The 14,031-nt window shown below is 36.5% G+C and overlaps 1 protein-coding gene across 1 annotated transcript in view; it reads right to left on the bottom strand.

The window, feature by feature from the left end:
- The window catches only part of LOC143230803 (fat-like cadherin-related tumor suppressor homolog), a 236,155-nt gene that overhangs the window by 175,698 nt on the left and 46,426 nt on the right, over nt 1–14,031 (bottom strand). The window contains 1 exon segment of the mRNA XM_076464964.1: nt 1–2,627. Within this exon segment, the coding sequence (XP_076321079.1) occupies nt 1–2,088 (2,088 nt within the window). The 5' untranslated portion in view covers nt 2,089–2,627.

The raw sequence follows: 14,031 nt of genomic DNA, 5'->3' as shown, positions 1-14,031 counted from the left end.
CTTCTCAAACATGGGAGCATTATCATTAATGTCTTTGACATAAATAATTAATGTCCTAGAAGCTGACTTTGGAGGCTGACCGAGATCGAAAACTGAAATGTTCAATACGTATTTAGCCTTCCTTTCTCTGTCAATGTCTCCCATTACCACAATATTTCCGGCATACATGTCAATTGTAAAGCAACTATCTTCATTTCCCCTTGAAATAACATAAACTAACTTCCCGTTATATCCGTGGTCACTGTCTTCTGCCGCTAGTGTCAAAACAGTCGTACCCCAAGGTATACCCTCGCTTACTTCTATCTGATTGGGCAACTCCTTCACAAATTGTGGAACATGGATATTCTCTACATAACTGGCGGGAGTAGGTTCTGTGACGTCACGTTCGCTCTCTTGATTATTCTTTTTCCCTATTTCCATCTGTTCTTTCATTCGATCGATGACACCCATGTCTCGACACTCTACCAGCGCATCTTTATTAATTGGTTTTCGGTTTCGAATGCCTCCCATTAAACGACTCTGAGATTCACTTAAAACCTTAATGCGTATAGACATAATGTCAGCAAAATGCTGCCCATCTGTAGCCGAAACATTAACGTACTTCTCTCGAAATTTCTGCTGTGTTAAATCACAGGTTAAAGCTAAGACCCCAGTAATAGTATTCAACTGGAAACAGAAGGCGTCGTCTGGATGTACCATACGATAACTAACAATGCTGCCAGCATCGAAGTCTAAAGCTGACAATGTTAGAATTTCTGTTCCTACCGCAGATCGTCGAGACACGTATCCTTCGCAATCAACTTTTTCAAACTGAGGTCTGTGGTCATTCACATCTCTCAAAAGGACTCTCACGGAAATTTCGGACTCACGTGAAATGGGCGAGCCCCAATCCGACGCACGAACCTTCAACAAGTATTCCCTCCTCATTGTTTCGTAATCCAACACATCTGAAGTCTTAATTTGTCCCGAAAAATGATCAATATTGAATGGAACATGGTTAACGTTCGCTAAACTGTAAGAAACATAGCCGTTATCTCCCTCATCCAAATCTAATGCATTAACAGTGTACACCACACTTCCAATAGGTCTGTTTTCATCAAAGTGGATGGTCACAACTGAGGAAGAATTTAACACAGGAATGTTATCATTGTTGTCTAAAACCCTGATGGCCACGGTGGCAGTTCCCTTCTTTCTGTTATATTTAGTTCTCTGGTCGGAAGCACTAATGAAAAGAGTGTACTTGGATTTTTTTTCACGATCTAAAGGCTTAGCAGTGGCTATTTGTCCTGTTATTGGATTGATACGAAATGTTTCCTTTACATTTCCACTGTCGATGGTGTATTTAATTCGGGTTGCCTCGATTCGGCTGTTAGCTTTAACCATCAGAACTGGTGTGTTTACTGGAGATACCTCTTCAACTTCTACATAGTAGCTAGTGTTTTCAAACGCTGGAGGATAATAATTATCATCAGTTATCTTAACAGTAATAACTTCGGTGGATGTCTTTGGTGGAATCCCTTTGTCAGTAGCTTTCAAAGTCAGATTGAAAAAACTAGGGTCCCTTGTTCGGTCAAACAGCCTAGAATTCTGAATGTAAAAATCATTCGGTGCGTCTCCGCTGGTGACTCGGAAATATCCATAAGGATCTCCACTAGAAATTTCCAATCCCTGAATCTCCCCATTATTACCACTATCTGCATCGCTAACTTGAATAACAGCGTAAATATTAGGAATGTGATTTTCCGTTACAGTGGAAAAGTATCTAATGAAGATTTTTGGAGCATAATAATTTGATGGTGTTACGGAAACCTTTAAAGAAGCTATGCTGACTCCAATTATTCGTCCAGTACGTGGTTTTGGTCCACGGTCCTGAGCAACAATGATCAAATCATGTTCCTTCTTCTTCTCGTAGTTTAAAGGACGAGTTAGATATACGGTGCCCATGGTAGGGTGAATTGCAAACTGAAAGGTGGGGTTTTTCAAACTAAAATAAACCTCTCCATTAACACCAATGTCTGAATCATAAACACTCACCTTAGTAATTGTCTGATATAGTGAGGTGTTCTCAGACACTGTCACGTGGTACATATCACCGTCAGGGGAATAACGGATTTAGGTCGTTTTTATCAAGTATTTTAACATGCACTTCAGTTTTAGTTTTCCTTTTAAATTTTCTGGATTTTTCTTTTATTCTAATTACAGCTTTTACTTTCAAAATATAGTGATCAATGTTTTCTCTATTAAGGACGTCGCTGTCAGTTCTGGTTCTGATACGCAAGAACCAAAAGTTCCCAACACGAATTTCTTCTGCTTTAAAAACATTCTTTTCCTTGCCACCTGTAATCTTATAACTAACAGTTAACAGCGGATCCGAAATAAATAGTCCCATTTTTTCGGTAGAAGTAACATAAACTTTTCCAAACACGTTTTCAGAAATTGTTGCATTATAGACTGGTTTGGTAAACCTGTATTTACTTATACTTTTTACCACCCTAGAGCTAGTCAAAAGAAGAATCAGCAGCCAGAACAACAACTGAAGATATGACATCTCCACGATTTGCCAAAATTTTACGATGGTAAGTTAGGGTATGTTACTGGACGATAATAGCAGGCATCTCCAAACAAACCTGGAATGAAGAATATATATATACATTATATGATAATTATTTTTACATTTATTCAGATATTACACATTATAAAATATATATATTGTAATAGCACAATTATACAGGGAGTCCACAAAGTCCTTGTGCAGTTGGAATCTTTAAAAACTTTACTTTTATATAAGATATAAACAATCTGTGAAATCAGATAAAAAGGTTTCATTTTTAGTTTTGAATTTCGCGCATGGCTACACGAGGGCTATCTGTGCTGCCTATCCTTAATTTTGCAGTGTAAGACTAGAGGGAAGGCAGCTAGTCATCACCACCCACCGCCAACTCTTGGGCTACTCTTTTACCAACGAATAAAGGGATTGATTGTAACTTTATAACGCCCCCACGGCTGAAAAGGCGAGCATATTTGGTGTAACGGGAATAAATCCGCGACCCTCGGATTACGATTCGAGCGCTTTAACCACCTGGCCATACCGAGCCTTTTATTTGTTACAATTTATTTCTTTTATTTTCTAGATAATAAACCCTTTACTATAGTGAATTGCTTCACTTAAAGAAAAAGTCAATCATTTTTTCCTGGCTAGCTGAGCTGAAGTCTGTATCAGCCGTCAGAAGAAAATTTATATCTCATTACAATAAGAAAACGCCCACAGAAAGCATTTCAAAACTGGATGAAAGATTAAGGAGACTGGTTCCATTAATGATATGCCACGAACTGGAAGACCGTGTTGTCTGTAGAGCAAGCACTTACAAATAGTCCACGAAAATCGGTAGTACAGGCTTCATTGGAATTAGGTATTCCTAAAACAGCAGTTCGCAAAATTATCAAAATAAAATTACTTAAGCGAATGAAGTCCACCAAGTGTTGTTGAAAGAATGGTGGATATGTTGAAAGTTATCATTTTTACAATTAAATATAATAAATCTTAAATAAATTCCCTCTTTTTTCCATTTTACAGATTGTTTATATCTGTTATAGTAGTGAAGTTATTAAAGATTCAAATTGCACAGGGACTTTATGGACACCCCGTATTTGTTTAGTTGCGTTGTTTGGCTGATTGACGCCATATGGACACCAGATATTAAACATCTATTTTACAAACTCCTGTAGTTTAAGCGCAGTTGTTCCTGTATATGAGCTACGGACGAGAGGGAAATAAACAAGTCCGAAACCCAAAATCGCTTGAAGTGGCTCTTCTTTATCAAATAATTAGATTAAATGTCTCTCCTATAATACACACACCATTAAAAATACAAAATAATGTTTGGTACCATAATGTCTTAGCCTAATACTCTCGGATCCCCTTCCGAAAAACAGGGCTTTGTTAAAGCCCCGTTTTATTTGGTACCAGCAGAGATCCGCCAAAGAATACCTTTATTGAACAGTATTTCTCTAAGTACTGGATTTCAAGAATAATATAAAATAATTCTAATCGTAGAAACCGAAACCTACAAATCCATTCCTAACATTAGTTAAGTATAGTTTATATTCGATACGTTTGTTGCTTTAATTTAGTTTGGGTTAAACTTTACTATAATTAATACTATAAAAATCTTATATTATTATTATTATATAACCTTGCGTTAAACCTTTTAAGATAGTTTTGATAAGCTTTTAATACATTGTTCTACAAAACCTTTGCAAAAGTTTATTTTTTTCGTTATTAATGAAGTGCACGTGTATGTACAATTAGATAGTAAAATATACGCGCATTTTTCAGCATAGACAGAAACTGCGATTATTATAACAGAAGATATGATAATCTAATTTCTGATCCCTTTGTTGAAGTACAGAATTAATAAAACTAAAGAAGTAAAGGTATTGTTAATATTTTTTCTTACATCGAGTTTCTTCTGATAAAATAAACTACTATGCTTGTTTGTAATTAAGCACTAAGCTGCACAATAGACTGATAGTCAGTCTATTGTGCAGCTGTCTATCACGGGTATCGAAACCCGATTTTAGGCGTTGTGAGTCCGCAGACACGCCGCTGTGCCACTGGGGGCAACTAGTCTGCCAACTGTAAACATTTACAATACCTGCTGATTTTCAAACGTTTAAATGGTAATTACAGAAAGGTCTAAAACTTCTAGTCTTATTAAATCAAAACTAGTTTTGGAAATAGCTGAAGAACTACTACTATGAAAATGAGAACTCCGATTGGAACACAAATTCAAAAGACTATTCACATGTCCAAGGGGTCGCTAAATGACACTGCTTTTAATTATTTATTAAATATAGTTACGGGTGACCGCGTTGTAGAACTCTGGATTCGAAACAATGCGATAAAACAAAATATTTCCATAGTTTAAACTGTTGCGTTTTAAGAGTGAGAGTCAATTCCTTAGAGCGGATGGTGGACACTGCTGACTGGGTTTCCTTTCCTCTGGTTAATAGTTCAAAATTATGGACGGTAGCAGGTAGTGTTAGTAGCGTTACCATAAATATAAAATAAAATACTGTCTCAAATCATATGAATAATCTACATATGTAAATGTTAGTAAAGTGACTCTGTTTTTGAAATCGACAAGATCAGCTGATAACTTGTCAGAGACTGATATAATTCCACACGAGGTCAGGCTTTATGTAACTCATATACACATAGACAGAAACAGATTGAATAAAAGCAAAATTGTCGGTAGTAAATACTTACTTCAGGAACGCGAACCTAAGAGGCTGGAGGGGTCTGGAAATCATCTCGGAGCAAAGAAGCTGAGAACTGTAAATGATCAGAGAAGCTATACCAGTAAAGGAGTTCATCACTGACGCATCCTCTACACATATTAGAAGATTTGGAGCTTCCATAATTATATGAATCTATATACAATAGATTTCCAGAACGGAACTCTGAAACTGTCTACCAAGTTCTGGGTAAGAATTCACATTAGGAAAAAAAGAGGCTTTACTTTTTCTGTAAAAGAGATAAAATAAGGTGGATAATCCTACCCTCTGTGGTAGATACACATTGGATAAATCGTAGACTATTGGTTACTGTGTCTTTTTATGGATCAATAAGGGTCAAGGTTTGCATCGCGATACCACGGAAAACAACTCCGCACTTTCAGCTGTGAAAATGCTTAAGTGATGATCAATCCGTTATTCAGTTTAAACAGCCGGATTCAATGCGTGTGGTAGCTGACACTGCTGACTGGATGTCCTCCCTCTTGTCAGTTGTCCAGATTTATAGTAGGATATACCTACCTGTATCCCAGGCGTTTTTTACCTGGCTTTACATTTACAGTCACGCAAAGTAAAATCACCAGTTTCCCCAGCTACAGAAAGTTTATTTACCTTATCATATATATATATATATGTCTCCCTTTAAGACTTACAGTAATAAACATAACATTTAATAACATGATTTTTTAAAGTGCTGTTTTAAAAATTTATGAGACTATATCTTCTCACACACCAGTTCTTTGCTACACATATAAAAACATAAACAAAGTAAAGAAAAAAGCATCCAGCAACTACGGTGTGTTGGTGCCCTCCTACGTGCACCAATATATACACACACACATTCTCAACGAATTTCAATCGATCTTACAACAGTAAAGTGAATATTTCCAACATAAAAAAACGCCAAAATCTGTTTTCCCGGGGAGAAATTTTTTATCCTGGTTATGTAGTTGAAAATGAATAAATAAAGTCATAAACATTCGGTAACACATCCGAGCAGCTTAGAGTTCACATTTCACATCCCATTGTTCCTTACTGGTAACCCTCTTCTATTGTAGAACAGTTCAAAATTCTGCTCTCTAAACACTACACCCTATGTATAGCTGTGAGGAAACATTATACTGACCGTTACACAAGTATTGAAATAGACTAGTAGGCGCCCTGAATGAGAATGGAAACTTTACATGGAACCGAAGGATCAGACGAATATAAATGAATCAAATATACAGCTCTAATAAAGGGTACATTCAGATAAAGCAATTTGCTAAAAGCAAAGTTTCGACAGTCTTACACTTTATTCTCTTTAAAAATAATGAATAAGGAGATGACTCTTGATATCTCTGTCTGAAAGAAGAGTCATATATTTATTCTAGTGTAGTCGCAAAACGGCAACCTATAAATATACGAGTATATATAAAATGTATTATAAAGTTGCAACTGAACGCTGCAAGTGTTGTTTAATACGATGTGTATGTGGTTTGCGCCCTCCCCCCAGTGGCTCAGCGGAATGTCTGCGGATTTACAACGCTAAAAACAGGGTTTCGATACCCGTGGTGGGCAGAGTACAGATAGGCCATTGTGTAGCTTTGTGCTTAATTCAAAACAACAACAACGTGTTTTGTGGTTTTTCTTCAGCACAAAAACCAAATTTCTGTTTGTTTGTTCTTCTTAAATAGTGACCTGAATCTTTAACGTTTAGCATAAAAAACACTTCTTCCCCGGCTCCGCATGAAGTACCCTATGGGGTTTCATTAAACTTTTAGGACTTTTTACATTTAGAACATGCTGTACGCAAAATATATTTTAAACACGTTTTACTGATGGAAACATTACAATATCCCTTCGTATCTATTCACTTGTGGATAATAAAAGAAAAAAGACAGGCAACGTGACCTTGGCTACTGAACGTTCCTGCTACAAAAGGTTATTGGTCATTACGTCCCGCTGAGACTTATTCGAACACCGAAAAGCGGTAACTAACAAACTAAACGCTGGAGATATTAAACATCAAACACAACTATTATTATAAATTCAATAAAGATATAATACAAGTTGTCTTTATTTACTTTTTCTTCTGTAATTCAGAAATTTTCAAACGTTCAGGAATAACTCAATTTCCAAAGCTTCACAGACAAGTATTACCTGTCAATGTATAAACAAGAGGACCTTTAATGGTAATCTACCATAATCTTACTTGAAATACAAAAAATGTGTACCGAAACTGGTCCTATGATTTGTTTGTTTTTTATAAACAAAGCAAAGCTACACAAGGAGTATATGTGTGTATTTGTTTTTTGTTTTGGTTTTTTTTTTTATTTCGAGCAAAGGTACACGAGGGCTATCTGCGCTAGCCGTCCCTAGTTTAGCAGTGCAAGACTAAATAGAAGGCAGCTAGTCATCACCAAACATCGCCAAGTCTTGGGCTAATCTTTTACCAACGAATAGTGAAATTGGCCGTCACATTACAACGCTCACACGGCTGAAAGGGCGAGCATGTTTGGTGTTACGAGGATTTCAACCCGCGATCCTCAGATTACGAGTCAATTGCCTTAACCACCTGGTCATGCCTGGTGTGTAGCCGTCAGATGAACTAATGAGAATCCAAGACAACTAGACACCTAAAGAAAATGATACCTTGCTCTTGGTTAAACATCAAGCATATCTACTTAAGAAAATGTAAAGATTTTGAATTGGACAACTTACTAACAAAGAATAGCAAGATGTTCGCAGTTAACTTATGGACTTGAAGTCGGAGGTACGAGCACTAAAATTATAACCGCTGCAAGATAACCGCTGAAGATTACCTAAACAGCAAGTTTAGAAACAATATATGATTATCAATGCTATTATTAATGCAAAACAATTTCTCTGGTATGATGCTGTGTGATACCTCACTCTGAATGAAGCTTGGATCGGTGGTTAGGGTGCTGACCTGTGGCTCTACGACTCCGTTGTTAGCATCTCCTAACCTCCAGAAAAAAATTGATTAAATAATCAATCATTCTCCACCCTTTGGAGCCGTTGGTTACGTTAAGAGAGTGACAGTCAAATCCCACTGTTCGGTCTGATATGAATAATCCAAGAGTTGCAAATGGGTGGTGTTGAAAAGCTGTATTCGCTATCACTTCAAAATTAGGGACAAATAACGTAGATAGTCCTCAAGCAGTTTTGCTCGACATTCAAACAAACAATATGGGACTATACTGCAGCTATTAACAGTTAATGTACACCACGCTTGGGTATGGCCCAGAGCTGACGTGCCAGGATTGCGAATCCGATGGTTTACGGTTTGTTTCCAGTTGACGTAAAAACTTGAAAATAGGGTATGTTATAAGAAATATTGTCAACTTTCATTATTTTTTCAGACAAGCGTAGCTTAAGTATTTGCAATTAGCGTTGCTGACTAGCTGGTATCTGTACAATTAAACACGTACAAAAATGAGAAAGTAGAACATTTAGAAACCTGAATGTCAGAGGTCTGTTAAACTTTTTTTTAAACTTCGCAGCATACTTAAAATACTTCTAATGGAAATAGTACGTATGCACTGCTGGCCAAAATCTTAAGGCCAATGAACATAAAGAAAAAATATGCATTTTGCGTTGTTAGACTCAACCACTTATTCGAGTAGAGCTTCAGAAGATAACAATAAGAAAAGGAAAACTAAAAATAAAAAAAAAAAACATTGAGCATTTAAGAGGGAAAATGTAAACACTAAGAAATTAGCCTAAATATTAGCTGGTCAAAAGTTTAAGACCATATTGAAACGAAGCATTAATCGGTAAACACGCAACGAAATTTAGTCAATTGTGTTCAAGCATTAGCGTTGTCAACATCTTCCACTCATATCTCATGTGTTACATTGGGTAAAAACATGGTCAAGGCTAAAAAGTTGACAGAGTTTGAACGTGGCAGGATTGTCGAGCTGCAAAAGTAAGATCTCTCTCAACGTACCATCGCTGGTGAGATTGGACGTAGTAAAACTGCTGTTACAAATTTCTTAAAAGACCCTGAGGGATACGGAAAGAGAATTTCAAGTGGTCGGCCCAAGAAAATTTCGCCGGCGTTGAGCAGGAGGATTCGACGGGTTGTCCAGCAAGATACCAGCCGATCGTCGAACCAGATTAAGGTCCTTACAAAGGCAGAATGCAGCTCAAGAACAATAAGACAACATCTACGAGAGAAAGGCTTTAAAAACCGTAAACGTCTTCAAAGGCCACGCCTCCTTCCACACCACGAAACAACTCGGTTAAACTTTGCTGAGAAGCACCAAACATGGGACGTAGAAAAGTGGAAGATGGTTTTGTTCTCTGATAAGAAAACATAACCTGGATGGTCCAATGGCTTCCAACGTTACTGGCACGATAAGGATATCCCACCGGAGGCATTTTCTACATAACACAGTGGAGGAGGCTCCATGATCTGGGGTGCTTTTTCATTCCATGGAACAATGGAGCTTCAGGTTATACAGGGGCGTCAAACAGCAGCTGGCTACATTGCCATGTTGGAGAGAGCATCCTTACTGACTGAAGGCCCTCGCTTGTGTGGAAATGACTGGATCTTTCAGCAGAACAACGCTGCAATCCACAATGCCTTCAGGACAAAGGACTTTTTCATGGCGAATAACGTGATTCTTTTGGACCATCCAGCGTGTTCACCCGAACTGAACCCCATTGAAAATGTTTGGGGTGGATGGCAAGGGAAGTCTATAGAAATGGACGTTAATTCCAAATAGTGCATGATCTTCGTGAAGCCATCTTCACCATTTGGAATAACATTCCAGCCAGCCTTCTACAAACGCTTATATCGACCATGCCAAAGCGAATGTTTGCAGTTATTTGCAGTGACGGCCGTGCTACTCAATACTGAGACCTCTCGTTGGGCATTTCCTACCCTGTTTAGAACTTCTTTTTGGTATGGTCTTAAACTTTTGACTAGCTAATACTTAGGCTAGTTTTATAGTGTTCACATTTTCCCTGTTAAATGCTGAAAAAGTTTTTTATTTTTATTTTCCATTTTCTTATTTTCATTTTTCGAAGCTCTACTCAAATAAGTGGTTGAGTCTAACAACGCAAATGCATATTTTTTCTTTATGTTCATTGGCCTTAAGATTTTGGCCAGCAGTGTATAATGCTTTCAATTAAACTTGGAATGTAGTATGTTTAGATGTATACAGGTCAAATAATGGAGAAACTAGCAATATAGAAAGTCTAGATCTATAAGTTCACATAATGAATTAAAGAACGGGTTTGAACTCACCCGGCTAGTTTTCTAACCATTTACATTCATGATTACACGAAAACTAAACCATCCCTTATTTAATGACGTCATTTATAACCAGATAAGTGGCATCATAGCTGGGTTCAACGGTAGCCAGTAGTTTTATATGCTTTTATATATAATATGTAAATTTAACAGTTCTTTCATATGTTTTACTTGTGTTGTATATGGAACAAATATGTTTTAATTATGAATAAAAACCCTAAAATCGAGCGTTTTCGAAAGGTGGACTTTTCTCTTCAGGGGAAAACTGTTGTAATTATTATTTTATTTCAAAATAAACAAATTGTGTCTTAGTGTCCTATTTCGTCTACTTTCTAGGTGTCTAGTTGTCCACACACCTAGAGATCATTGAACAGACATAAATCTTGTAAGTGAGGTTCATGTGATTCATTAACAAACAAACAAATTGAACTCTTCTGACACAAAAACTCTAAGATATGAAAGGACAAAATATGTTAGTTTAATGTAAATGGATGAGAAACACCGATTATAAATCATTGAGTTTTAAATCTGGCAGCATCAAAAGTCACTGAGTTTTAAATCTGGCAGCATCAAAAGTCATTATTTTCCTGTACTCAAAACTTCGTCTGTTAACGACTGCACTAATCTGAAGGTCATCATATATGTGACACACAAACAACGAATTTCAGTAACTTGCTGTGAAACAACACCAAAATCGCTTTGGCTAAAACACGTAACACCAAAGTGTCAAAATAAATCTAAAACGTGATCTAGAAAAAAACAGCTTCGTGAGACGTGATACAGTCATTAGAAGGACAACGGTGGACAGGTAAGAGGTGGGGTGTACAAGCGATGTTGATAAATGAAGGTTTTTAGTTTTTTCTTGACCTCCTGCACGAACATGAGATGTTACACGTATTATATAAGCTTCATGAACTGTTACAGACGTTACACGTGCTACTTGCACGTGACAGATATGTCCGATTATTATTGTAGTCCGTATTTGTTGTTGCTTCATAAAAAGAAACGCCTTGCCAACAGTTGTTGAAGGCAATAATATACAGTTTATACTATGAGCTGGAATACACCACATCTACTACTAATTTTGATTTTAATTTCAATACATATATGAGATTTGAGATAAAAACGTTATCCACAAAGTCAGAGTATCCTTTTCGATATTGGGTAAGAACCTACCAAGATACATTTTATTGTTTTCACTCTGGTGCTTGCATCGTAAAGAAACAAAGTCGAAATGAGCAACAACTAACTAGCCCAAAGTGACACCTGAAGGGAACATCTTATAGGACTAATCTACACAAATTTCTCACGTGAAAATGTCTTGTTTATCTGTTTGACTGAAATTAAGCATAAAACTACAGAATGAGACATCTTTGTCCACCATGGGTATCGAAACCCGGTTTCTAGAGTTGCAAGTCCGCAGACATGCCGTTGTGCTACTGAAGGGGTCAAGCGAAAAGAACGATATTTTAACAGCACGTCTTCAGGATTAGTCCTCCAAGACTTTTTCCTAAACAGTTTCTACCCATTCCAACTTTATTCATCATGAAGACTGCCTGAATCAGCTATAACTGAAAACCTACACTCTGTGTTTATTTTCTGAACAATGTATATGACGCCCCCTGTTTCACAATGTGCTTGTTTTCCTTAAATCATTATTTTACAGAAAGTATGTAGGGACTTCATATTACGCACTCTCTCTCTCCTTTAGATGATAAAACTAGCCTATCACTGGCTGTTAGGAGAAGGAAGAGAAATATTTATCCGCGTGTTCAAGTGTCTGACAAGGAAAAAAATCGAACCATTCAGAATGTCATGATTAAAAACAAGTTCAATTAACTAGATAAATATTAACTTAATTGACTGAGTACTGGTCTGTTGCCATAGCAAACAAAGGTTTTATTTTCTTAAAGGCTGTCGACATATACAGGGTGAGACTAAAAATCTTTATATTCACTCATCTTTGCAGATGATAAAGTATATCCACAAATTTAGAAACGTTATTTTTGTTCATTTAGTGATAAATAAAAACATATCTTTGTGCACAGTGACGGAAACGTTAACAATATGTGTTACAACAAATATTTGAAATGTTGGCCAGTTCCTCGCTTGTTCTTTGATAGCCAAAATAAAACTAAAAAATGATACGACTGGCTCAATTTTTTTTTTAAATAATAAGGTTGAAGTTTGAAGCTACTACTTCAAATACATCTTACCTCTGTAAAAATAAATTCACCAAAACCTTGTTTATACCAGCATAAAGAAGCCCGTAGCCAGGGGAGTTTAGGGGGACAGAACTTACCCCCCTCTCGCAAGATTTCCGCCCACTTATAAGCATTTATTTATTTTTGTTTCTTTGATGACGGCCTCTCATTATGTAATTGCTTTTGCATACAAGCGGATGGCATTTTCATATTTATCAGAAGACATTTAGAAATGTTTATTTGCAGTGATAATAAAGGAATTATTACATATTTTGGTGGTTTTTGTTTTCATCCCTAGGCACTAAAGTTGCACATGAAACCAGATCAACCTTGAACCAAAACAGACCCCCCTCGCTTACAGACCTTGTCGTTACGGGCGTGGTAAGGCTTGGGCTATATTTTTTTTTTCCAGAAAAAAGTTAACCTTACTGTTTTTTGACATTATTTGTAAAATAAATTAAAAATAAACTCTCACAGTCATTGAGATAAAAAAAGAAAAGAAAGAAAAACATTTAATGAAGTTCTGTAGGACGTTTTATTACACTTTTTTCAGTATTCAATTTCACGCTTGAATAGCCATGATACATAAGCTATTAACTTATCGGTATCTATACAGACTCGTCAACGTCATAAATATACTATTAGCTGATTGATTTATTTACATACTCGTCAATGTAATGCATATGCCATTAGCTGATTCATATTTTTAGAGATTCGTCAGTGTGATACGTAGATTATTAGGCGATTGGTATATTAACAGACTCGTCAGTGTGATACGTGAGCTGATACACTTTATATACTCAGTGTGATATTATACATGAGCTAATACACTTTATATACTCAGTGTAATATACATAAGCTGAGCAACAACAATTTGACCTGACACATAAGCTGAATAATAACAGCGTGACGTGACACATAAGCTAATGACTTATTACGACAGTATGACCTGATATATAAACTAATTAATTATTGTGTTTATGTAATTAGGCACAAAGCTACACAATGGGCTCTCTATGCCCCGATCGCCACGGTTATTGAAACCTGGTTTCTAGTGTCATAAGTAAACAAATAACTGTGTAATGCCATATGTTAGCTGTTGACTTAATTATGACAGAGTGATGTGATATAGAAACTAATGACTCATCAATGATTATACATTCATTGTTATTGTTTTAGAACCACACAATGTTGCACGGAAACAATAAGTTGAAGTATTAAAAGAACGACACCTGGAAGTTCTTACATTTACTTCTTTTATAAATATAG

Source organism: Tachypleus tridentatus, chromosome 10, assembly GCF_004210375.1.
Source record: "Tachypleus tridentatus isolate NWPU-2018 chromosome 10, ASM421037v1, whole genome shotgun sequence".
Classification (NCBI taxonomy): Eukaryota; Metazoa; Arthropoda; class Merostomata; order Xiphosura; family Limulidae; genus Tachypleus; species Tachypleus tridentatus.
Note: the sequence above shows the minus strand (reverse complement) of the source record. Positions and strands in the feature narration are given on the sequence as shown.